Source organism: Podarcis tiliguerta (assembly GCF_965153285.1).
Source record: "Podarcis tiliguerta genome assembly, chromosome: 1".
Classification (NCBI taxonomy): Eukaryota; Metazoa; Chordata; class Lepidosauria; order Squamata; family Lacertidae; genus Podarcis; species Podarcis tiliguerta.
In genome coordinates this window covers 21,954,401-21,979,001 of record NC_139534.1, presented here as the reverse complement: position 1 = coordinate 21,979,001, position 24,601 = coordinate 21,954,401, and the positions used below count along the sequence as shown (strand labels likewise).

The following is a 24,601-nucleotide window of genomic DNA, read 5'->3' as shown; positions in this document are numbered from 1 at the left end:
ACTACGGTCAAGGAGGCAGGCGTCCCATTCCTGAGGTAAAAAAAAGGGTCCGTCGTCGTCGGCGGCGCCGCCGCCCGAATTCCCGGTGGCCGAAAGCCGAAGCCGCCGCCATCATGGGGAAATCATTCGCCAACTTCATGTGCAAGAAGGACTTCCACCCGGCCTCCAAGTCCAATATCAAAAAGGTGAGGAGGAGAAGGAGGAGATGAACCAGCGGGTTTCTCCTTTTCCCCAACCCAGCCGACACGCTTCACACACCGCCAATGCACCCATGGCCCGTTCAGACGTGGTAGAGTCGGCGTGTATTCCTCGCTTTGGGAGGCCTCCCCCTTTTAACTTCCAGTGAGTGGGGGGAGATGCTTTCTGTCTTCTGTTCGATAGTGGAAAGGCCTCCTTCTGGAGGTGGGGGGCTTTTCCTTCCTCAGAGGTGTTTTGTTTTTTTTAAGCAGATGGCCCTCTGCCATGGGTGCTTTAGAGATGAGGGGGTTAGGCTAGATGACCACCGGGGATCCTTCCAACTCTACGGTTCTAGGATTTCGGGGGGTGGGTGGGTTCCTCATAGCACAAAGCGAACCCTCACAGCCTGAAATATTTTCAGGTCATCCCTTCTGTCATCCCAGCATCCGCAGCCCTGGTTTTGTGACCACTTGAGCCATGGGACGTTGGGGGGGGGCAATTAAGAGGCAAAGTGGGGCAACTGGCTCTGGCAACAGCAGGGAGGCCATTTGAATAAAATACAGGGGAGCAGGCAGGTAAGCCGCTCCCTCTGGATCACAAGATTATGGTGCACAGCATCAATTGAATGGCAATGCCCATCAACTTTGGAGGGGCCCAGCCCGCTCAAATATTTTATTGGGGGGTCCTGAAGGGAGTTGGATCCATACGCTGGGGCAGAAGATCCCGATGCCCAGGTTTCTTTCCCCTCTTGTTCCTTTAAAAAATAAATAAATTATACATTTCACTGATTTTACAATCATTTTGACATTTTAAAACTTGACTTCCTCCCCCCTCTTTCTGCAGTTCCTTAAATTTTTAATATCTTCTGCATATCCAAATTCACTTAACTTACTCATTTATTTGTCTTCTTTAAATATATACTCTTATGTAACTGCAGGTTATTACAATAATCCTGCCAGTGTTTTTATCTGTTTGCATTTTATCTGTAAATATTCTCTTTCCCCTCTTGTTCCTGATCCTCTCTCACCCCTTTTTCCTTGGTGGGTGGGGTGGGGTAGAAATGAAACTACCATTTTGGGGTCTGCCTCAGTTGCCGAAATGTCTTGGGCTGACCCTGGTGGAGCATCTGTCCTCTTACTACTTTTTAAAATTAAATCACCCTGGATAGCTCACCCTGGACAGAGCATGGTGCTGATAAAGCCAGTGTTGCAGGTTCAATCCCTGTAGAGCAGGAGTGGCCAACTTCCAAGAGACTGCTTCTACTTTCAGAATTAAAATCTGGCAGTGATCTACCCCCTGGTTTTTTAGGGGTTCAGTTCAAAGTTGTTGAGCTTTTTGGGGAGGAGGAAAGACCGGTTTTGGGGGGTTAAGGTGCAGGCTTCTTTGGGGAGGGGAGTTCCATTTTTGGAGGGAAGGCAAGGGAAGTTGGGGAACTTATCTCACTCACAATAGCGTCACTATGGATGAAAACAGCCACTCAGAGGGAGCTCCGAGGGGGCGGGGCAGGAGACATATTTACCTATGCAGAGGAAAGGGAGCCAAAGATTGACCGTGATCTACCAAAACATTGCAGGGATCTGCCATTAGATCGCGATCGAGCTGTTGTACATCCCTGCTGTAGAGCATGGGAAGGCAAACTAAGGCCTGGGGGCCGAATCCGGCCCAATCGCCTTCGAAATCTGGCCTGCGGATGGTCCGGGAATCAGCGTGTTTTTACATGAGTAGAATGTGTCCTTTTATTTAAAATGCATCTCTGGGTTATTTGTGGGGCATAGGAATTTGTTCATTTTATTTTTTCAAAATATAGTCTGGCCCCCCACAAGGTCTGAGGGACAGTGGACCGGCCACCTGCTGAAAGAGTTTGCTGACCTCTGCTGTAGAGGAAAGCGGCATATCCCTGCATTGCATTGGGTTGGACCAGATGATCCTCAGGGTCCCTTCCAACTCTACAGTTCTATATGCCCTTGATGAGCGCTTAAAATATTTCATATTCTGTGCCTTGTTGTTCAGCAGGGCAATTCTATATATGCCTGTTCGAAAGTAAGCCCCAACTGAGCTAAATAGGTCTTACTCTCAAGGTTAGCAAGTAAGCGCCAATTTGATACAGGCCATTGACAACTGTCATTGTGAAAACCGTGGGTGATGTTCAGTATTACATGCATGTACTTCCCCTTCCTCTCCATCCCCTAAAGCCTGCCCCCCTCAATCTGCTCTTGATTGTCACCGAACTACCTGGGTCATATTGGGGAAGGGTGTACCTGTGAGGTTGACAGGTGTGTAATTACATGGGTCCCCTTGGATTATTTGTTTACGTATGGGTTTTACGTTGCTTATTATCATCCACTCCACTATGGATGCTGACTTTAACGTTAAGTTATATATTTCACTTAAAAGATTAATAATGGCCCTCAAGAACACTTTGGTGAATGCCATCTAGCATGGGCAGAGCAGATTATATCTTAAACTGTCCCTGTCAGGGGAAAAGGCAGGATATAAATATATGACAGAATGGTGAAGCTTAAAAGTTAACCTTTTGTCATCTTTATCTGACAATTATTTTGATGCCCCGCTACCGCTACAAACCTCCAAAAGCTGGTCATTTTACAGATGAGGACAAAATGCTAAATATGTGGTTAACACCTTATTTTCTTGGAAGTTAATACTACTGAAATAAATTGAACTGCAAAGTTAGTGTACTGGTAAGCAATTTCTGGATAATGTGGGATTTTCCAAATTCTACCACCAGCACACCAGATAGCCAAAACACTATCTAATCTCTTAAACCATGTAACTGTGTTTACACATATGCTGGCAGTGTTTCCTAATTTATTTGGATTATAGAATTTCAGTACAGATTGCATATAAAGTGGAAATACTTAAATCATATTTGTTCCCTTTAGGTATGGATGGCAGAACAGAAAATAACTTATGACAAAAAGAAACAAGAAGAGTTAATGCAGCAATACCTTAAAGAGCAGGAATGTTATGATAACAGGTGAGAAACAACATTTAAATCTTACATTTTAGTAGATAAAAATAAACTCTACTTTTTGTTTTCCTAAAATCTAGCAGATATAAGCATCTCAGTTTGGGATTTCTCATACTACTAATCTGTTTTTGCGTCTCAAACTTTTATTTGAAAAATGGTAAGTTGTATTCACTGAAGCCATTGCGATTCTTGAACACTTATACAATGATATTGTATTTCCTCTCCTTTTTGCCCTTAAACCCTTAAGCCTTGGAACGTAACCCACACGTAAATGGGGAGTTGCCTGTAGATGGAACTCTGCATGTTTGAAACAGGTCTGCAGTTCACTACCTCGCTCCTTAGCTTGCTTCCAACAGATCTGGTGTCAGACCACTCCTAAAGCTTATCAAAGTACAGTACAGTCAAAACCAAATAATACAATTGGAATTAATAGTACTTTGAATTTTCACAATTCAGTTGAACTGGAGAATTCCAGTACTTTGTGCATTACATTCAGAACATGGCACTTTAAATGTATTACCGTATTTTTCCATATATAAGATGCCCCCATGCATAAGATGACCCCTATTTTGGGGGACTCCGATTTAAGAAAATGGGGGGGAGATGGCCCACATGTATAAGACTCCCCCAAATTCTGGACATTATTTTTAGGGGGGAAACCTAGTCTTATACACAGAAAAATACGGTAATTACTTTATGAAGGATATGCTTATCTCTGCTTATACAGTGAAAATTAGAATGTTGAGCTAAAATATTTTAATGTAACCAAAAAGTCTGGGGATATTTCCTAAGCATAACTACTAGTATTAAAAAATGTTCTTCTTGTATTAGATGTCTATAAAAGTAAACATTTAAAAAGTATATGAGCTGTTTCAGAACCATTATTTGTTGTCAACATTTATTTTAAAATGTTTTAGTATCTAAGACACCCATCTCCTATTTCTTTGTGATCATTCTCATTGTCTTCTGTATAGATTGCTTATGGGTGATGAGCGTGTGAAGAATGGTCTAAACTTTATGTATGAGGCCCCACCAGGAGCAAAGAAAGGTAATTTCTAACATCAACGCAAATATATAAATTATCCCTTTCTGCTGAGCTTGGAACCCTGCATAATAGCTCATAGAACATGATCCTACATTGTATCCAAGGTTTGAATACTATGAAAAGACTCTTAAAGCAGAGTCTTGGACAGGTTTAAGAAGTAAATACTACTAAGTTTAATAAGATTTACTCATAAGGAAATATGTATTATTGCAGCCTCAGCTATGAGTCTAGAAATAAGACTTTGGGGTTTACATGACTGCAAACAAATGTGCATTTTTTAAAATAAGGAAAATACTTAGATTTAATAAGTGCTCTATGATTTTTAGAGATGTATGATATCCTATTATCTGTATGTTGCCTGCAATATTGATATCTGCTTGTCTTTTCTAATGTTTCGTCTTATCTTTTCCTTCTATGCTGATAATGAAACAAGAGAGCAAAGAGGTAATTTTGAAATTTATTCCCCCCCCCCAATTATATTCGGCATAAATTTCAAACCAGGTGTTTTTAACAGGACTTTATATTTGTTGTTTTTAGCAAGAAGGAGAGACTGAGTACAAATTTGAATGGCAGAAGGTAGCTCCACGTGAAAAGTAAGAATTATCCCTTTCTTATTTGGATAATGCTGTATGCAGAGTTTATTTTCAAGTATGTGCTCTTAAGTCTGAAAAGTATGTGCTCTAAAGTCTTAAGTCTGAAAAGGTTTTCCTAGTTCCTCAAGGTTGAAATCTTCTTTAAATAAAACAACAGAAAAAGGCCCTCTCAAGTGGTATTATCTTTGACTTGTTTTTCAAAAGTGGATCAACTGAGTCCCATGGCTCCTATATCATATCTAAATAAATATAAAATCCATGAACTTGTGGAGAGGTGAATGGATAAAGAAAAATGCTGACCAAACTCAGCTGAGTAAACTTCCATTCATCACAAAATGGGAAGATTTAGGGAAGTATGAAGAGAGTTCTGGTCCCTGCCTCCAGAACAGCATCAGAAGGGGTGGGGGTTACAGAAGAATGGGGGAATCGGTGGGATTCAAATCTTACTCAAATGCCTCTCTTCTCATGCAAGACATGGATCTAACTCAATGCATGTATTTATTTAAATTAGTTCTAATGCTACTTTTCCAGTTATAAGTCTAAAAAGAAGATCACAAAAATGGAAAAACTATATACATCTTGATGACAGAACAGAAGCAGGAGCAACAAAACAGCAGTCAAGAAAACTCAAAGCTACAGAAAATCATTAGAATATTAAAAAATAATAAACATGGTAGAAAGTGTGTAAACAACATGTTTTTTCCTTAAGTGAAACTTCCTTGACTTGCTGAACATGACAGTTTTGACTAAATAATGATGCTGTAATTTCACAAACTTGTAAAGTATTTGATGTCATTCAAACCCAAGGTTTCACGATTGAAACTGCTCTCCTTTATTCCTAATTCTACATCGTTTGAATCCCCAATAATAGTATAAGTGTTGAGCTTATGTATACTTATATACCTTCTTGTACTTTAACAGATATGCTAAGGATGACATGAACATTAGAGACCAGCCATTTGGGATCCAGGCAAGTTTTGTGCATTTCCTCCCCTCCTGTTTTCATGGTGAATTTCAAATGTTCAGTGATGTACATAATATTTTACTAGGTTTTTAACATGCAGCTGTTTCATTGGACAGACGGTGATATTGAAGAGTAAAATTATGTCAATATTGGCATTGTTTCAGGTGAGGAATGTGAGGTGCATTAAATGTCACAAGTGGGGCCACGTGAACACAGACAGAGAATGCCCTTTGTTCGGCCTTTCTGGGATTAACGCAAGCTCTGTTTCCAATGATGGCTCAGGTAAGCACTTTAAATGTATTTTTATCATTCTATCAAAATACGTATGTTGCCAGAGGGACTGAAGCGTGCCTTGAAAAACTAAGGCAATATGCTGGGTGCATTTGTGGCCCCATGCAGCATTGATCCCCTCCCGTCACTGCCAATACGTGGGCAATGACATCATCCTGGTGGAAAGCTCTTGGATTTCCTGGCACAACTCACACTAGAACTACAAGGCACAGGGGAATCCCTTAAGTACCAGGAAAAAAATGAGGACAGGATGCTAGGATGCTTGGAGTATTCTCTGGAACTGCACAGAGAGGATACCTGCCCATTGCTCTCAGAGCTAATTAAGAATATACATTAAAAAAAAATTTAACAGTGCAATCCTATACTTAAAAAGCAAGCCACACTGACTTCAAGGGGACATAGGACTTCAAGTGTGCATAGGATTGTGAGCTTGAGAAGGACATGTGTAATCAGGAGCAGGGGACCAAATGAGGCTCCCTAGTCCTCTCTGTCTGGGGAGTCCCAGGCCACACCTGTCACTGGCCCTGTTTTGCACCCTGAATATTCTTGTCCAGCTAATGTGAGCTTTAACTCTGCTAATGCCTCTTGCTTGTCTAGATGGAGAAGGGTTTGAGAAGGTGTTTAGAAACTAGCCTACTGTACAAAGTACTGTACTGTACATACACTTATGCCTCTGGCCCTATCCACCACTGGCGTGCAGCCCCCAAAAGGTTCCCTCGCGCTCAACAAGGTTTCTTGCCCCTACAAAAAAAGGAAGTTGTATTGGGACACAAACACATTCCACTTGGTATCTGCACATTCTACCACATTGCCACATGCCACGTTGGTAGCATTCAGGGAACTGAGAAAATAATCTGAAGTTTTGGTGAATTGTGGACAAGTGCAAATAGTCTCCCTAAATTTATCTATCTTTTTCTTGAAATGGGTGGAGTTTTTTTGCTTCTGCCAACAAGTTAAGTACTGTAGAGTACTTAATTTTAAATTTATCTATCTCTTTCTTGAAACGGGTGGAGTTTTTTTGCTTCTGCCAGCAAGTTAAGTACTGTTCTTTAGTTCTCTAATATTACAAACTGAGTTGTGATTTTTGCCTTGCCTTTATTAATGGTTCAAATGGTAGATGTTCTTGTGCTCAGTTCTTTAAACTTAAATACAGTGGTACCTTGGTTTACAAACTTAATTCGTTCCAGAAATCCGTTCTTAAACCACAGCATTCTTAAACCAAGGCATGCTTTCCCATAGCAGTGGGGGATTCAATTTACAAATGGAACACACTCAACAGGAAGTGGAACATGTTCTGCTTCCAAGGCAAAGTTCACAAACCAAAACAGCTACTTCCGGGTTTGCAGCGTTCTTAATCCAAGTTGTTCATAAACTAAGCTGTTCTTAAACAAAGGTATCACTGTATATCCATTCTATTTGTATAACAAATATATATCCTTAGGCCTAGGAGACTTAAGTTAAAATCCCTGCTCTTCTCTCACCTCCCCTGGTGATCTTCAGTGTTGCTATCTATTCATATCAGTGAGAGACAGAGAGAGAGAGAGAGAGAGGCCTTCTTTCGCAGATTGGATTCTCTTAGGCTGAGGGGGTCCTCTTGGGGCTTTTAGAATTAAAAAGGAAACTTTCCAGTAACCACTGGCAGTGATAGTAATTGACAGTGGAAGGGAAAGAAGGCTTCCCTGTGTACCAGAAAAGAAAATGTGACTTTCTTTGCTTTGTAGCATTCATGATTCAGCCCTGCCATTTTAGAGTTGTCATCAGTATTTTGCACTCACCAACTTTGGTTTCTGCAATAACCTCGCATTATAGTATAGTGGTCACTTTTTTTTGGCCATTGGGCACATTTCCACTTCTAAGTGTTGTGGGTGCCAGTCACAAAGAGGCTGCCACTGGGGACATAGCACAACACAGAATGAGAGAATGTGCACTTGTTGCTGCTTCCCTCTACCCCTTCCACCAGACAACCTCATGCTTGCCAGCTGTGTCCCGCTGGTCCTGATTTTGGAAATAACACAGTACAGTCATACCTCGGGTTACGAACGCTGTGGGTTGCGTGTTTTCGGGTTGCAGACCGCGCCAAACCCGGAAGTACCGAAACCGGTTACTTCTGGGTTTCGGTGCTCACGCATGCACAGAAGCACAAAATGACATCATGCGCAGAAGCGCCAAATTGCGTCACACGCGTGCGCAGATGCAGCGCTTCAGGCTGCAAATGCTGCGGGTTGTGAACGTGCCTCCCGCACGGATCACATTCACAACCAGAGGTATGACTGTATTGACTTTTCCACACACACAATGATGCTGTTCTTGTCTAATAACAAGTACAGTTATTTTCCCTTACCATGCAACCACTCCACATGCACATGCAGGCACTCATCACACACCTATAGACCACAGACACAGATGCATCACTCTTTCTTTCATACAAATACACTTCACAAAGACACAGCCTGCACAGACAGGCCATGAAGTGGCTGGAAAAGCTACCCTTGTCACTTTTGGCTAATGAGCTATGGTCTATCTTCTGCCTATCCTTGTGAATTGCTTATTAAACCTCAGCAGTTTGCAGATTACTTTCATAGTTTTTGACGTCTCTGGAGCACCCTCTGTTAAAACTCTGGAGTAAAATTTTGGGCATTGTTAGTATGTTGGAAATAATTTCCAGAGGCGTAACTGATCATCTGCTGCAGTAAAAATAGCAAAGAGTCCTGCGTAATACTAGGCTTAACAGGTACGTTGCAGTACAGTACAGTCACACCTCTTGTTACATTTGCTTCAGGTTGCGCATTTTCAGGTTGCATCCCGAGGCGACCGGGAAGTACTGGAAAGGGTTACTTCTGGGTTTCGCCGCTCGTGCATGCGCAGATGCGCAAAATGACGTCATGCACAGAAGTGGCGAATCGCAACCCGCGCAGACGTGGGTTGCATTCTGCTCATGTTGCGAATGGGGCTCCGGAACAGATCCCGTTCACAACCAGAGGTACCACTGTATGGGTTTAGCAAAGTGAGGCTTAAAGGTCGATCAGTCCAAGACATAACAGTAGATGCAGCCTGTTACTTTGCACAGATGAATGCCATATGTCATCGCAGTGTGTATGACCAATTTCTACCTAAAAGCCACTGGTGATGAATTGACATAGGAAGATAGTGGAAAACAACACCTAAATTAGGTTAGTGAAATAGCCAGCCAATTCTCTATTGAGTCCACAGTATCAGATTTGCTAATGAATTCCAGTTGGGAAGTTTCATACCGGAGCCTCCTTTAGAGGAAAGGTGGGACACCCTCACCCTTGTCACAATCTTGAAGGTGCCATCCAGGGATGGTTTTCCAGCAAGAACACACTGCACCTAGCAGTGCTGGTTTCAAAGCTCTCTGGCTGCATGGCAGGAATCAACTGGAGCTGGTTCCACTCACATCCTACACTGATCCTGCCCCAACCAGATGGCATCCGGGGCTGGTGGAGCTGTCGAGATGGGGAGGGCAGATTTATTTATCTCTCTTTCCTCTTCCATTACAACTTGCCACCCGATCTTGGAGTCTCACAGTCAGCAGCTCCTTGTGCTTAAGAGATGGGGTAGAAATAAATAGGCTAGGAGCAGGTAGGGAAAAAGCAAGGTTAGTGGGTAGGAGGAGCAGAAACAGTGAGGCTAAGGGCTGGGCGAGAGCTTTTTTTGTGGGCTACACTGAGAAATGAGAATTTTTTCTCCCAGTGCAGCACATAAACCAAACATTCTTGTCGGCGTTTCTTGTCCCTGCTTTAAACCAAAGCAGCACAGCCTGTCTGCTCCTTCTGCTGTTTTCCTGCCAAACCTCTGAAGTGGTGTGTTTGCTAAGCTGCTCTCTCTCAGCACAGAACTGCAACAGCAGCAATGTGTATCCTAAATGAATCAGAATAAAATTGTGGGGGGGTTGGGGTGTGTGGAGGGGCGCGGGTGGCGCTGTGGGTAAAACCTCAGCGCATAGGACTTGCTGATCGCATGGTCAGCGATTCGAATCCCCGCGGCGGGGTGCGCTCCCGTCGCTCGGTCCCAGCGCCTGCCAACCTAGCAGTTCGAAAGCACCTCCGGGTGCAAGTAGATAAATAGGGACCGCTTACTAGCAGGAAGGTAAACGGCGTTCCGTGTGCTGCACTGGCTTGCCAGATGCAGCTTGTCACGCTGGCCACGTGACCCGGAAGTGTCTGCGGACAGCGCTGGCTCCCGGCCTATAGAGTGAGATGAGTGCTCAACCCTAGGGTCTGGCAAGACTGGCCCGCACGGGCAGGGGTACCTTTACCTTTACCTGGGGTGTGTGGGGGGGAAAGAATATTTTTGAAGTAGTTCTGCTGTATTGGTTGTGGATATTGATTGATTGAACAAGCTACTTTATGTAAATTGCAGCAAATAGCTGTGTCCTGATTGGCTAGGTGTTTCCAATCAAGGAAAGAAGGCTATTTAGAGAAGTAGTGGGTCTGGTTGCCCTGCCTGAGGACTGTTTTTCTATAGGAAATGGCTTGCAGAAATAGGTGTTTTTATCACTCACTTGCCCCTTTCTGGAGAGTTGGGGGGCAGGCGACAGCAGTGCAGATTTCAAGCAGAAAGATAGGCCATAGGTGATTTTAGTGTGCAAGTGGGGGGGGGGGTTAGCACTGTGATTAAGTAGGGGGAGGGAGACTGGGGCTGTTATGGGGAAGTGGCTGCATTTGGTGGTTCGCTGCGCTTCTTTTGCCCTTCTGGACCAGCAACCCCTGCTTTGTACAGAATAGCATCAGGGTGATTGCACCCATACAGTTTAAAGCCCCTGTTTGGTGCTGATGAGTGCCTTGTTCCTTAAGAATGGGTGTCTGTTTTTAACAATACAAAACAGCACAGCTCTATACTGTAGCAGACAGAAGAAATAACATGCATTCTGTCTGTGTGGGTTTCATTTTTCCCTTTGTATACAGACCATAGTACTAATCCAGTTGGTGATTCAGACCTTTAAAAAAATATAATCTCTCCGCTTTCACAAGTCTCCTATTGAATAATATATCTTGCTGGTGAATGGAGATTATTTTTGCAATAAGGCAATTTCACTGGATGTGGTTATCATGGGATAATCACACCCCTGGGGTACAGCCTTGTCTGTAATCTCCCAGGAGTGTAATTATTTCATGACAACTGCACCCCCCCTGGTGTTGCATTTATTTCCATTATGAAATCTTAGTTTGATATATAAAGTAACTTACTTTGATCACTGGAAAGCTACATGGTAGTGTGAGAATATTCCAGCTGCGAGGTTTACCGAGACCAGCTATAAGCTTTACTACAGCCTTTACAAAGTTAAATTAGGCAATCAAAATGCTTCTTTAGGCTAAGCTGGTTTTAGATTTTTTTAAAAAAATATTTTCCCCCACTGATTGTAACTTTCCAGGTTCATAATCAATATAAGGTAGCAATTAAATGCAAAACTCTATCAGTTGAGGTGAACTGGCACTGTGTGGTCAGTTGCATCCAAAAGATCCCTAATGTTAATCTAGCTTTTTTTGTCTTCTAGTTAACTACCAGCAAATGTTAATTATTTATACCATTAATGAACTATGACAAAACTGCTGGAGGGGCACAATTACTTCTGCTTCTTCTGAGGGCCAGATTGAACATTGCAAGAAACGTGTGGCTACCACTAAATATGGCTGCCGGGAAATTCGTTCCCTCTCTTCCTTCCGTTACAGTAGAACTTGCCTCATGTTAAAACAAAACAATGTTTCACATTGTGCTCTTCCACCATGCCCATTGCCAATGGGTTCTACTGACACAAAACAAGAGCAGGGAACTGAAGAACTTGGTGATATCATGGGATCAGCTTAGTTTTATCATGGGATTTAGTTTTATATTTTGTATCTTACTCTCTGTACAACAGGTAGCAACAGAACATGGCTGCCATTGACAATTGCTGCTATCTTGAAATTTACTGTCTGACCCTCAATCAGGGTCTGTTTAAGATTTACACCTTTTAAATATCATGTCTTCTTTTCAGATGGAATATAAATCCTTTTAATTACAGTGTGACTTGCTGCCAAGTAGATAGGTTTAGAGGGACGCAAGTGGTGCTGTGGGTTAAACCACAGAGCCTAGGACTTGCCGATCAGAAGGTTGGCGGTTTGAATCCCCGTGATGGGGTGAGCTCCCATTGCTCAGTCCCTGCTCCTGCCAACCTAGCAGTTCGAAAGCACATCAAAGTGCAAGTAGATAAATAGGTACCGCTCCAGCGGGAAGGTAAATGGCATTTCCGTGCGCTGCTCTGGTTCGCCAGAAGCGGCTTAGTCATGCTGGCCACATGAACCAGAAGCTGTACGCCAGCTCCCTCGGCCAATAAAGCAAGCTGAGCGCTGCAACCCCAGAGTCGGTCACGACTGGACCTAATGGTCAGGGGTCCCTTTACCTTTACCTAGATAGGTTTAGAAGTGCAATCTGTGATCTAGAGCAACTTCAAAATGCAGCCAGGGCATTAAAATTTAGGGTAGGTTTTTTTCATTCAATCCATATGTATGTGTCTGTTTGGTGCTATCGTGGATGCAAATCAAAATATTGACTCCAAAACAAAAACAAAATACAGTGGTACCTTGGTTTACAAACTTAATCCGTTCCGGAAATCCGTTCTTAAATCAAAGCATTCTTAAACCAAAGCATGCTTTCCCATAGCAGTGGGGGACTCAATTTTCAAATGGAACACACTCAACAGGAAGTGAAACATGTTCTTATTCCAAGGCAAAGTTCACAAACCAAAACATCTACTTCCGAGTTTGCAGCGTTCTTTATCCAAGTTGTTCATAAACTAAGCTGTTCTTAAACCAAGGTACCACTGTATAAAAAACAACACAGATATTGGAAAATGTTTTAAAAATGAAGCCAACAAGAATTAGAAGCTGCGGAAATAGAATGGTTATTTGTCAGCATCGATTGTAAACTGAGGTGTGTGCGAAGAAAGTTTGCACACACTTGCTTGAAGAATGGCCCTATGAATAGAGGTTAAACCTGTGTTTCCTACAATAGCTAAGCATCAGTACTTAATGGTCAGTGTGCACATACTTTATTGCAGCAAGGCAGGGAAACCAATTCCTATTTTAAATATTCTAAATTTGACAGAATTCGTGGCATAGTGAAAACTGACATCGGCTGCCCCCGATGCGTTTCAACACGCCCTGACAAAATCACTCCTAGCAAAGAGGGGGAAATGGAATTGTTCACTGTACTGTTGTGCAGTGTGCCCTCTCAGCAGAGTCCAGATTAAAATGTTATACTTGTTTGGTTCACTTTGTTCACACATTAAATTAGAAAAGTTAGAGAAAGATGGCATTGGCCATTTTGATGATAAGCATAAGCAACCAGTAAAAAGGGCTGCCACATGAAGATACAACCCAGAGACATTTCAAAAAATCGTAATGAAGTTTTGCCACCTTACATGAGCTTGAAGGAAAGAGTGTGTGTGAGAGACAGTGTGTTTTTAAATACTGTAGAGGTTTCTGATTTACTTGTCATTTTCAGAATGTATCCTAGCCAGCCACTAGAGGGCAGCATGTTCACTCTTAGTCACCGATAGCAACCTTGCATTTTCCTAATAGCAACCAAGTCTTGTGCAAAAATTGTCTCCTTCTGAGGCTTGCCTTTAAAGCTAACCACCTCAAGATGGAACTCTGCATGCAGGACTCAATGAAATCTCCTTGTCTCTCTCTCTCTATTCTTGACCTTCCCACTCTAACACAACACACTCACACTTTTAATATATCACCATTTGTTGTCCTTGCTGAAATGCTTGTAATTACATTTGTGTTGTCTGGCTGTACATATATCCCCCCAAAGCATCTATACAGGTTTCCCTTGTCAGAAGGGCTGTTTGACAAAGGAGGAGCAGGATTGGGCTTGGAGAATGAGGCCCTTCACTAACATGACATTATAGCAGGTTGGGGAACCCCCAGTCCGCAGGCCAGATTTCAGCAAAGCCATATCCACCTGCCTTACACGTGATGACATATATGACATCAGGTGTGGGGCAGGTAAGGACAGGGCTTTGAAATGGGCTTTGTGGACTCTGTCAAAACCCCTATGACAGCACTTCCCAAAAGCCCAGCAATCAACTGGTTTCAAGCATTCGGTGAAAGCTGCACAAAGTGCTTTGCCAGTCCCAAGTACAAAGTGCTGCATTTTGACAGGTTTCAATCACCTGATATCAAATGACTAACTAGTGAGTAGTCCCACCCTCCTGTCAGAGGTGGCCTGTGGGGATGGGGTGGGTGTGTGATAAAGATCTGGCCTACTGGGCCAAGAGAGTTTCCCACCCCTGCATTATGATAACAGCCTAAATTACACTTGCTGTTACTTCATTATCTACCCCTTATGAGAACAGCTACCAGAACAAGGGACAGATCTGGAGAACCAGACTTGCCCCTCCCTCATTCTGTCCTATGCTTTGGTCATGCTTGTTGTTCCTTTTTTCTACCTCTTGAAATCCAAATTTAAACTTAAGAAGCTAAGAAGTACAGAAATCGCCTTCAGTTGTGAATCAGCATGCACTTTTTGATTTGCTTAAGCTGCAATGCCACACACTGCTACCCTGTTCAGATTTCAGTAAAGAGGACAGAGTGCATTAAGCAAGATTCAAAGGCCTGTTCTTTGATATAATTAAGAGTTGCATTATTTAAAAGAAAAGTAGTATATCTAAGAGCATTTGATGTGGTTACTTTTATACCACCTTACGAGAAAGGAATGATCTTGAGGAATAATAACATGTTTTGAAACACCAATGGGGGGGGGCAACTGCCAACCTGTGTTTTCCCAAATAATGCCCTGCGTTTATTTCAACCACAACTCAAGCAACACAATCCTATGCATTTCTGCTTGGACGCAAGTTCAGTGAGACTTACTCCCTGGTAAGCATGTACAGTGGTGCCCCGCAAGACGAATGCCTCGCAAGACGGAAACCCCGCTAGACGAAAGGGTTTTCCGTTTTGGAGGTGCTTCGCAAAACGAATTTCCTATGGGCTTGCTTCGCAAGACGAAAATGTCTTGCGAGTTCCTGCGGGGTTTTTTCCTTTCCCCCCCCTTTCCCCCAAGCCGCTAAGCCGCTTAACAGCTGATCCGCTAAGCCGCTTATCAGCTGATCCGCTAAGCCCGCTAAGTGGTAATGGGCTTGCTTCGCAAGACGAAAAAAACCACAAGACGAAGAGACTCGCGGAACGGATTCTTTTCGTCTTGCGAGGCACCACTGTATAGGATTGCAGCCTATGTGTGTATGTATACATATTAGTAGCATCTTGAAGAGCACCTCTACGTATCCGCCAAAGGATCACCCTTTATAGCAATACTGAACACTCATTTTGTACCCTCATTTTGCAAATTGCTCTTTTCTTTGACATCAGCTGAATCTGTATTCTTATAATGCCTTTTTTATACATTTCACTGAAGATTTAGAGCCTATTGAAACACTGCTTTCATTTTATATTGGGCAGGGGGAGGAGAGATGTTTCTATCATTCACACACGACATTGGCCTAGCAGTTAAACTCTGTATAAGTGTTCCACTTTAAACGGCATTCTTAACAACCACTAGGATTCTCAGATATCGTGCTGTTTGGCGATGAACTAGAAAAATAAATAAATAAAACACAGAACATAAGGCTAGATTACAGGGCCAAGCTTTACAGAGCAGTTAAGGTTGGCGTTTAGTGTGCTGAATTAGAAACCGTAACTGCTTCAGCCTCAAACCCACCCTACTGAGGAAATCACATACCAACAACAGCAACTTCTGAAGAGAGGGCCTGTGGTGGCAAATCAATAACCTCAAGGAAGGTGACTCGGGATGTTAAAAATCCAAAGTTCATCTTCTTTTGCGCCTTGCTTGCGGACAACTTTTATCCTTATATGATCCTATATGCACACCCAACCTCTAAGGCAGGCAAATCATAAGCGCACTGATTTGGAAATAACTTCAGCTGATATTTAGCAAGAGACAGTATTAGCAGCACAAGGGTACTTTATGTGTTGAGTCTTAAAAATATCTCAGTTCTCTGAATGAAACCTCCAAAATCGATCTTCGATATATTATCCCTACAACTTCTGGCACCCCAACTTTCATTGGGCTGCGAGCATGTCCTTGTGAGAGACAAACATGTACCTGAGCATGCAGAGGTGTTGTGCTGTGAAAGCATGTTGTGGGCACATTCACACAATTTCTGAGAGCTGCTTTAAACAAAAAGTTTGGCTAATGAATGAATGACAGCAGATAGAAACAGCAAAAGGTGAGAATGAAGCAGGTACCTCTGCCTAAGTTGTTGTTACTGACAACAAGAACACTATCAGTTGGTAAGTAATAACTAGCTAATTCATAGTAATGCTAAGAGGCCTCCAGTACCAAATGCAGCAAACCACCTCTTTTTTCCATAATGAATGTGCCATCATGCTGATGAGACAGAATATCATTTGGAAGTACAAATTTTAAAAATACTTATGGCTAGTGTAACATACTGGCGTTTTGCCAGGTTGGAAGAAAAAAAAAAACAGAATAAGAACAATTTTAACATGCAATTCCACCTGAAGAGCAAAAAGGTAGTTATAGTCCAATACTATACATGCCAAGTATGCTGTGGTTAAGGTTAAATGTGGTTCATGTTGGTACAGATATAATAATAAGGCAGGTTCCTGGGCTGGGCAAACATAGCAGAGAGGGGAAGAGAACAATCCGATTTTTGAGCCACTAATCACAGTGAGGAGAAAGGAATCATTACATTTGTATCTACCCATAGCAAAAACTCTTGAGGTTTTTCTACAATCAAGCAGTATATAAATTTTATGAGTGAAAATTAAATATTTAAGACATCTAATTCTTGTGATTCTGTAGACCTTCCACAAATCATGGGCCATGTGACTTGCATACTCTCATTTGAGATTTATATTGTAAGCATTTTAAACAACATTTAATTTTCTGAAAACTATTTTTTCTAACATCTTTAAAGTATCCCTCTTAAAAGTATGTGTTCGTATTTATTCTTGGTATCAGAAAACATTTGCATCTTAAAGTTGGCATGGCTTTCAAAGCCTGCTTTTTTTATTTTTGTACTTTTATCAAAAGCTTACAGGCAGACAATACCTAAAATATATTGTTTTCAACATGACAAAGTTACATAAGAAGAGAATCCCCTTGCACTTAAAGAAAAATGCAATTATTTTCCATCTGAATCTCCAGACTGCTGTTTTAGAAAATCATATCTGATTATTTGCTCAGCAGAAGATTATTGAGTTGATTTAGCTGTGATTTTACTTAACAAAGCTTCAACCGAATTCCCACTGTGGAGTCCAAAAAAGGTAGAGAGATATAAATGATACATTCAAACTGTGATTTTGGTGAACAGGGCCATCAATGCACCCCTCGGAGCTAATAGCGGAGATGAGAAACAGTGGGTTTGCACTGAAACAAAATGTACTGGGGAGAAACTTGACCGCAAATGATCCATCACAGGTAATGATCTTTTTATCAGTAAGCTGAAAATGTCTGTAAATCTAAATGTGATTGCTTGTGAATTGTTACTTAATGTTTTTATAATATGCATATCCATGGGAAAGCAGAATAGATAGAGCAAGGGATGTGTGTCCCGAAACTTACTGTGTTTTCCACTTCTTCTTTTTTTGTTATCCAGAGTGACAGGTGTAAAATAATTTTTCCAACCCATAGTTTAATAAATGAAATGCCTCCTGTGGGTTAGTAGTGATTTAATACCTGCCAGAGGAAATAGTTTTAGCTTCTGCTACCTTTGCCTTATCCTAAGAGGCTGCCTTAGCCAGAGCAACCAGTGGGTGAAGCCAGAGGGGAAATAATGAAAATGTCCTTCAGGCAATGCCATGTTTGGAAGGTGCAATCCAAAACACTTCCCTTGGGTGCTCCAGGAAGAGGGTACAGGCAAGTTTGGAAAACACATAGCAAGTCAAGGCATACCGGGGTTGGGAGATGACAAAGGGTCTGCCGCTGTGGTCTTTCCACTGGCTCTCCCCTGTTCTTTGGTGGTATCCAAAGGAGACAATTGGAGCCGTGTAGGCTTGCATTTACTGGTGAGAAAGCTTTTAAAAGCTGCTTCTTGGAGGGCAGCCCTTCTCTCTCCTCAGGGAAAAGCCCCCAAGAGCCGCACACACTCCAGTGTGGTGTAGTGGTTAAGAGCGGTAGTCACGTAATCTGGTGAACCGGGTTCGCGTCTCCGCTCCTCCACATGCAGCTGCTGGGTGACCTTGGGCCAGTCACACTTCTCTGAAGTCTCTCAGCCCCACTCACCTCACAGGGTGTTTGTTGTAGGGGAGGAAGGGAAAGGAGAATGTTAGCTGCTTTGAGACTCCTGAAGGGGAGTGAAAGGTGGGATATCAAATCCAAACTCTTCTTCTTCTTCTTCTTCCACGCGGCTCTTTAAAGGGAGCGCTGAGCAGAGCCTCCCGCCTGCATTCGCTCCATGAGACGCACACACATTTCCCCTTACTTTTTAGGAGGGGGAAAGTGCGTCTTATATAGCAAAAAATACGGTAATCTCTTCTCAGACTCTTGGACAAGTTACGCATGAAGATTGCAGATCTGTGTGTTTAAAACACAGAGTTGCCCTAGTCCAGGCTTCCTCAAGCTCGGCCCTCCAGATGTTTTTCGGCCTACAACTCCCATGATCCCTAGCTGGCAGGACCAGTGGTCAGGGATGATGGGAATTGTAGTCTTAGAACATCTGGAGGGCCGAGTTTGAGGAAGCCTGCCCTAGTCACGTGTAAAAAATGGAGAGCGGTTCTGATTTTAAATGTTAAAAAAAGCACACAGGTGAAAGGACGTGACCCCTGTGGCTTTTCTCCCTGTAGTTCCTCTTCAGACACTTTCCCCCCAATTGGGACTCCAGTATTAGATGTGTGCCTGGCTGAGATAAAAGTGCTGCATGGAGATAAGCCTCAGGAGGGATGAGGATTCTGCTCCTCTCACTCACACGCAACCTTTGTTTTTAAAATTGGACATCTCCACCCTCTCCTTTCTACATGCAAGTCCTGCATTTAAAGACATGGACCAACTGCTGTCACATCTAACTTGGCCCTCAGTGTGGGGTGTGCATTTTATGTCTAATTTGAGTTGTACTTCATAAAAATTGAGCTCCGACCAGTGTGCAAGAAATGAGAAACCAAAGCACATAAAAGGATCTTAAATGTTAAAATGGAAACATATCGTTTGAATAGGGGAAAGCCTAAAATTGGCAAGTAAACTATTCAACCGGTCAATACCTCCATAAAGAGTACGGTCTTCCTCGGTTCAGAATTATTGGGACTTTGTGAATATTTATTCCCATACTGTCTCCTTTTTAGCATGACTTTACAAAGCTACTTCATTTAAGTAAATTTTAAAAACCTCTATCCAAATACGTAGGTCGCTTTGTTGTGGCATTCTTAACTCATTTTCTTCTCAAAAAAGCCATATGTTTACTCAGTCAACTATAAAATAACATGTTGTTGTCCTAATATAATAGAGTCGTATCAGTGGCGTAGCGTGGGGGTGCAGGGGGGGCCGGCCGCACCGGGCGCAACATCTGGGGGTTAGGGTTAGTGGGCGCAAATCCACGGGTTAGGAGGCGCAAATTACTTGCCTTGCCCCGGGTGCTGACAACCCACGCTACGCCACTGAGTCATATGTTGGAAGTCAAACGGAATCTGTTCCAGAAGTCCGTTTGACTTCTGAAATGTTCAGAAACCAAAGTGCAGCTTCCAGTTGGCTGCAAGAAGCTCCTGCAGCTAATCGGAAGCTGCGGAACCCAGGTCGGATGTTCAGGTTCTGAAATGTTCAGAAACCAAGGCGCAGCTTCCAGTTGGCTGCAAGAAACTCCTGCAGCTAATCGGAAGCTGCGGAACCTGGGTCGGACGTTCAGGTTCCAAAGAAGGTTTGCAAACCAGAACACTCACTTCTGGGTTTGTGGCATTCAGGAGCCAAAATGTTCGACTTGCAAGGCATTTGGGAGCCCAGATACAACTGTATAATAATATTCATATTGTTTGTCATGGTCATTAAGGTATAAGATAAGTGCTGCCATTTCTGTTTGTATTCCATAGCAACCTATTCCCATTTTCATTGAATAGGAATTTGTTGCAAGTGAAGGGGAAGATGATCCAGAAGTGGAATTTTTGAAATCCTTGACAACTAAGCAAAAACAGAAACTTCTGAGGTAACTATAATGCTAACAGATATAGTAGTACTTCTTTAAAAGTTACCAACAAAACACCCCAAAGTTTTTTTTATTCACACACACACACACACACACAGTGGTACCTCAGGTTAAGTACTTAATTCGTTCCGGAGGTCCGTTCTTAACCTGAAACTGTTCTTAACCTGAAGCACCACTTTAGCTAATGGGGCCTCCCGCTGCCACTGCACAATTTCTGTTCTCATCCTGAAGCAAAGTTCTTAACCCGAGATACTATTTCTGGGTTAGCAGAGTCAGTTACCTGAAGCGTATGTAACCTGAAGTGTATGTAACCCGAGGTACCACTGTATAATATTGGGGGTGGATGAATCCTAAGCGATATTGGTGATAATGTACTGCACCTTTAATAAATTTTGCTCCAATATTAAATGCACCACTTTGGAGCACTTCCCATGTTTTCAGTAGAACCTCTCAAGGTTGGGGAGTTAAAGCTGAAATTCTGAAATACCTTTCCCTCTATTTACTTTGTCTATAGTGTGCTCTTAGGCCTATATATGGAGGAGATGTTTCAGCTAGTTCTTTCTAAGTCTGAATGCTGTCTTTTTATATATTTCATCAAGGGCAGACAGAAGGACTCTCTCAATAACATGAAATGAACGAATTATATATGGCAACAACCTTCTACAGTTGTAAATATGTTCAGTTGAAAAATATATACAATATGGGGGGGAAATGATACTTGTTCTTACTGGATGAAATGTTAACCGAACTCCTTAATCCAGAATAATTAATGAAATTAGCCACAACAATTTTGGGAAACTAGGACTTACACATAACTGAGCCTCTTAAAACAGCAGAATGCCATTAATTATTATTATTATTAACAACTTTACTTCTTCCAACAGTGTTGCATTTCATTGTGGATGGAGTCTTTAAAAAATAATAATTGTTTATTACTCTTGCTATCTGCCCTGGGCAACTAGTGTCTAAAGTCAAGACTATAAATTTAAATAAAACACACTCCTCTGCATGCACAGCATCTTGGTGGGGGCACATGTAGCACCTTCAGACAATAAGCAGCTATGCTTGCCAGGGAGGAAGGGATTCTAAATCCAAGCCAGCCATGCTGCCTCTTCCAAACAGTGTGTTTGCACCGTCACTGATCACCAGGTGAGGCTATGCATGTGCAACCATTGCTGCTGGATGGGCTGAGAAGTAGGCATGCACATACCATTCCCCATCCACGCAAGCAGGATTCTGTTCCTGCGTGGCCCCTTGCTGGTTTCAGGCTCGGAGGGGGTAGAGGGGAAGAAGCATGTGCCCCAGGCAGTGTGTTAGGGGAGCAAAAAGCATCCTACCATATCCGTCTTTTCCATCCCTGGCCCTTTTGACAGGACTGGAGCCATGATACTGTGCCTCTCAAACTTTGTATAAAAAATAATTTTACTCACAGGTAAATAAGGTATCTAGATCCTAGAACACCGGAAGAAATGTTTTATTTAAAAATATTTAGAACATGTCTATTTAAAAAAAAAAACAATCCAAAGCAAAATTACCTTTATGGCCCAGGTGCAAATTGCTCCCTTTGCCCCTCACATTTCATCAGCAGGTGGCAAGTTTGGGAGTAGAGTGTCTTCTTATTTTTTAAATAGTAAACTCGTCACAGTCTGATATTGCGTAGGGTCTGGCCTCTAAAATATAACATTATTCCCCTGCCATACCTCTCTGCTTAATTGCTCTCCTTTTCCATGCTCAAAATAAAAGGAAACTGGATCGCCTGGAGAAAAAGAAGAAGAAGAAGAAGAGAGATAGAAAGAAGAAAAAGCAGCAGAAGAGAAAAAGCAAAAGTAAACACAGGAAGCATAAGAGCAGGTCCTCTTCCCCATCCTCCAGTGACTCTTCAGAAAGCAACAGTGATAGTGAGACTGACAGCCGAGATAAAGCAGCACAAAAGAAGATGGATTCTAAGGAAAGAAGAAAAGCCAAGTTTTCAGAGGCTAGCAGCAGTGATTCTGAAGAGAAGGCGAAGACTAAGGGGAAACTTTATGAAGATCCCTCCAGCAGTCATGGTAACAAGGACAAAGATAGAGAGAAGTGTGGACTTTTAAAGCAAGATAGTTCTGGAGGGAACAACAAATGGAGCTCCTCTGAGAGCAGAAGAAAGCCCACAACAAGCAGAAATGATAACACAGACAAGAGAAGAGCATCTGAAAGGTACGGGAGCGGAAGCAGGAGCCAGAGCAAGGAGGAAAGGAGCGGGAGAGACGTTGACAGGAGGTACAGGACTTCTAGCCCGAATGAGGAGCAGCGGCACAGGAAAAGTGAAGCGAAAAGCTGCAGCTCAGACGTGCGCAGAGAGCAGCACAGAGAGAGCTACAGAGACAAATACAGTAAAATGGAGCGCAGAGAGAGAAGCAGGAGCAGAGAGAGGCAAAAATAGATAATGTGGGTGGCAGATGTACTGCTTGCATCTTTGTTTGAACTCCTTTAGTAAGGGCTCCTAACATACACCTCTCCTTCTTTCAGATTGACTGTTCTCAGTAAATTGTCTGTCTCTCTCACTTCAAATAACCCTTTGCATTTTGTATATATGTTGCAAACATGTACAGGCTTCAAAATGTGAAGAGATTATTAACAAAATAAATGTGTCTTCAGTTTGCGTAGGAAACCATGTGATTTTATTTTGGTGTGGGGTAAGTGGAGGTTATTGTCCCTTGTTTTAGAAATTCACGTGCAAAAGTACTTTGCAATCCTCTGTAGAAGTGGGAGCTTCACTAATAAATAAAATTTATCCTTGCTTGGTGATAGATGTGAATACTCTTGTGAGGAACGGAGCAAGGGTTCCAGGTTATATTAAATGATTCCAATAGTATCTGGGTAAAATCACTTTTACGGACAACAAAACGCTTGATTATATTTGAAGCAAGGCATTTCCCCACCCCAAGTTCCCCCTAAGAGGTCAATTTCTTAAGTTAAAACAGCACAGCAACATAGTTCCACATAAGTGTGTAGCCAACATTTTTGACCTCCTGTGGAGTACAACTTGGTCAAGGCTATCTAAGCATCTTGAGCCCTAGTTGGTACATGTTACCGCAGTGTCGAGTTATTTCTCAAGACATGGGAAGAATATTTACTGCCTTCACAGTTAGTAGATATCGTGTGCTGTAGGAATGTTGTGTCAGCTCTAGTCTTAACCTTGTCAGACAGTAGATTTCTCTTTAGGGTTTGGGTTGTAGTTTTTTAAAGAGATGTTCAGGGATGAACTACATTAAATAAACTTTGATTCTCCCCCCAAAAAATGTTCACTTTATTCTCTGGGATATCTCTGCTATTTTAAAGGCACAGATAACAAGGGAGTTGGAAAACTAAGAAGTGCAATTGAATTCAAGGTACAGACAAGGAGTGTTTCTGCTTCTTCATTTCTGCTATAGTTCTGGTGTGTTTTTCTACCACCACGCAGAAGCTTTTGCATATCACAGAAATCAGTGTCCAGTAGAGGTGCCTTGCCTTTCAAAGCTTAGCCTTTGATGCATCTCACACCTTCCTATGAGTGTTACAGTAAGAGATTAAAAGATAATGGAAGTATCAAAAGCTAAAAGTAGGTGTGACTGCACACTGCATTAGCTTGTTAATGCTGTCATTAGAAGAAATAAACTAAATGGCACCAGGGCTGAAATGCCATGAATTCTTACTTTGAAATAAGACGCATTGAATTCAGTGGCCCTTCCTAGAAAACACACATAGGATTGAGTGGTGAAAAAAGAAATGATTGCAGGATAACCCCTGAATAATGGTAAATCTAGCACACCTAGCAGCTTTGTCATTCCAAAATTGTGCTTACATTTCTAGCTGGCTCTAGGTCAAAAGGTCCATGTGGCTAACGTAAAAATGATGTATACAAAATGGCTATTGCAGTTTACAATAGTTTACCTTCTTGCCACCCTACAAAGCACTTTAACCCCACATGTCAGAAGCTAAAACACACAGGTTTTACAGCACTTCTGACTTAAGCTTTAGAGAGAGTACTGAAAGTGCCTTCTACAGTGATAAAGTGCTCATCAATAATGCTGCTGCATTTATGCTTTCTGTTTCTATTTGATCCATAGATGGTACTGTTTCAAGGATACTCATTTTAAATATTACATTGGAGCGTAGAGGAAAAGGCAGTCTCTTATGCTGGTTTGCCCGATAAGATGTCGCCGTCTTCACTAGATGCTCTGAGAAGCAATACTCTTATACCTGTACACAAAATCCCAACATCGTTGTGTTCTTTGTTTCTAAGCCGACACGGGGCAAGAACTTAATATGAAGTGCCCAGGGCTTACAAGTTCAGAGTTTATGCTTGAGAACAAAGAAAAGAGGACATAATTTTGGCACTAAGTCTGCA

At 42.3% G+C, this 24,601-nt stretch overlaps 1 protein-coding gene and 1 long non-coding RNA gene across 3 annotated transcripts; both read left to right on the top strand.

The window, feature by feature from the left end:
- The first annotated feature begins 35 nt into the window (after positions 1 to 35).
- CIRSR (corepressor of RBPJ and splicing regulator) lies at positions 36 to 22,882 on the top strand. 2 transcript variants are annotated; one of them, XM_083411459.1, is made up of 10 exons: positions 42 to 185; positions 3,078 to 3,172; positions 4,141 to 4,214; positions 4,645 to 4,655; positions 4,749 to 4,804; positions 5,726 to 5,774; positions 5,933 to 6,050; positions 17,422 to 17,528; positions 20,150 to 20,235; positions 21,979 to 22,882. In XM_083411459.1, exons 1-10 carry the CDS (start codon positions 114 to 116, stop codon positions 22,652 to 22,654), a joined length of 1,344 nt encoding a protein of 447 aa, XP_083267585.1. In that variant the 5' UTR covers positions 42 to 113; the 3' UTR covers positions 22,655 to 22,882. The 2 variants fall into 2 exon arrangements, with proteins under 2 accessions (XP_083267586.1, XP_083267585.1); XM_083411460.1 differs by lacking the exon at positions 4,645 to 4,655 and having other exon boundaries at positions 36 to 185.
- Positions 10,721 to 16,505, top strand: LOC310664898. Its single transcript, XR_014505101.1, has 2 exons — positions 10,721 to 14,944; positions 15,274 to 16,505. It is a non-coding gene; the product is annotated as an uncharacterized lncRNA (long non-coding RNA).
- Positions 22,883 to 24,601: the final 1,719 nt, after the last annotated feature.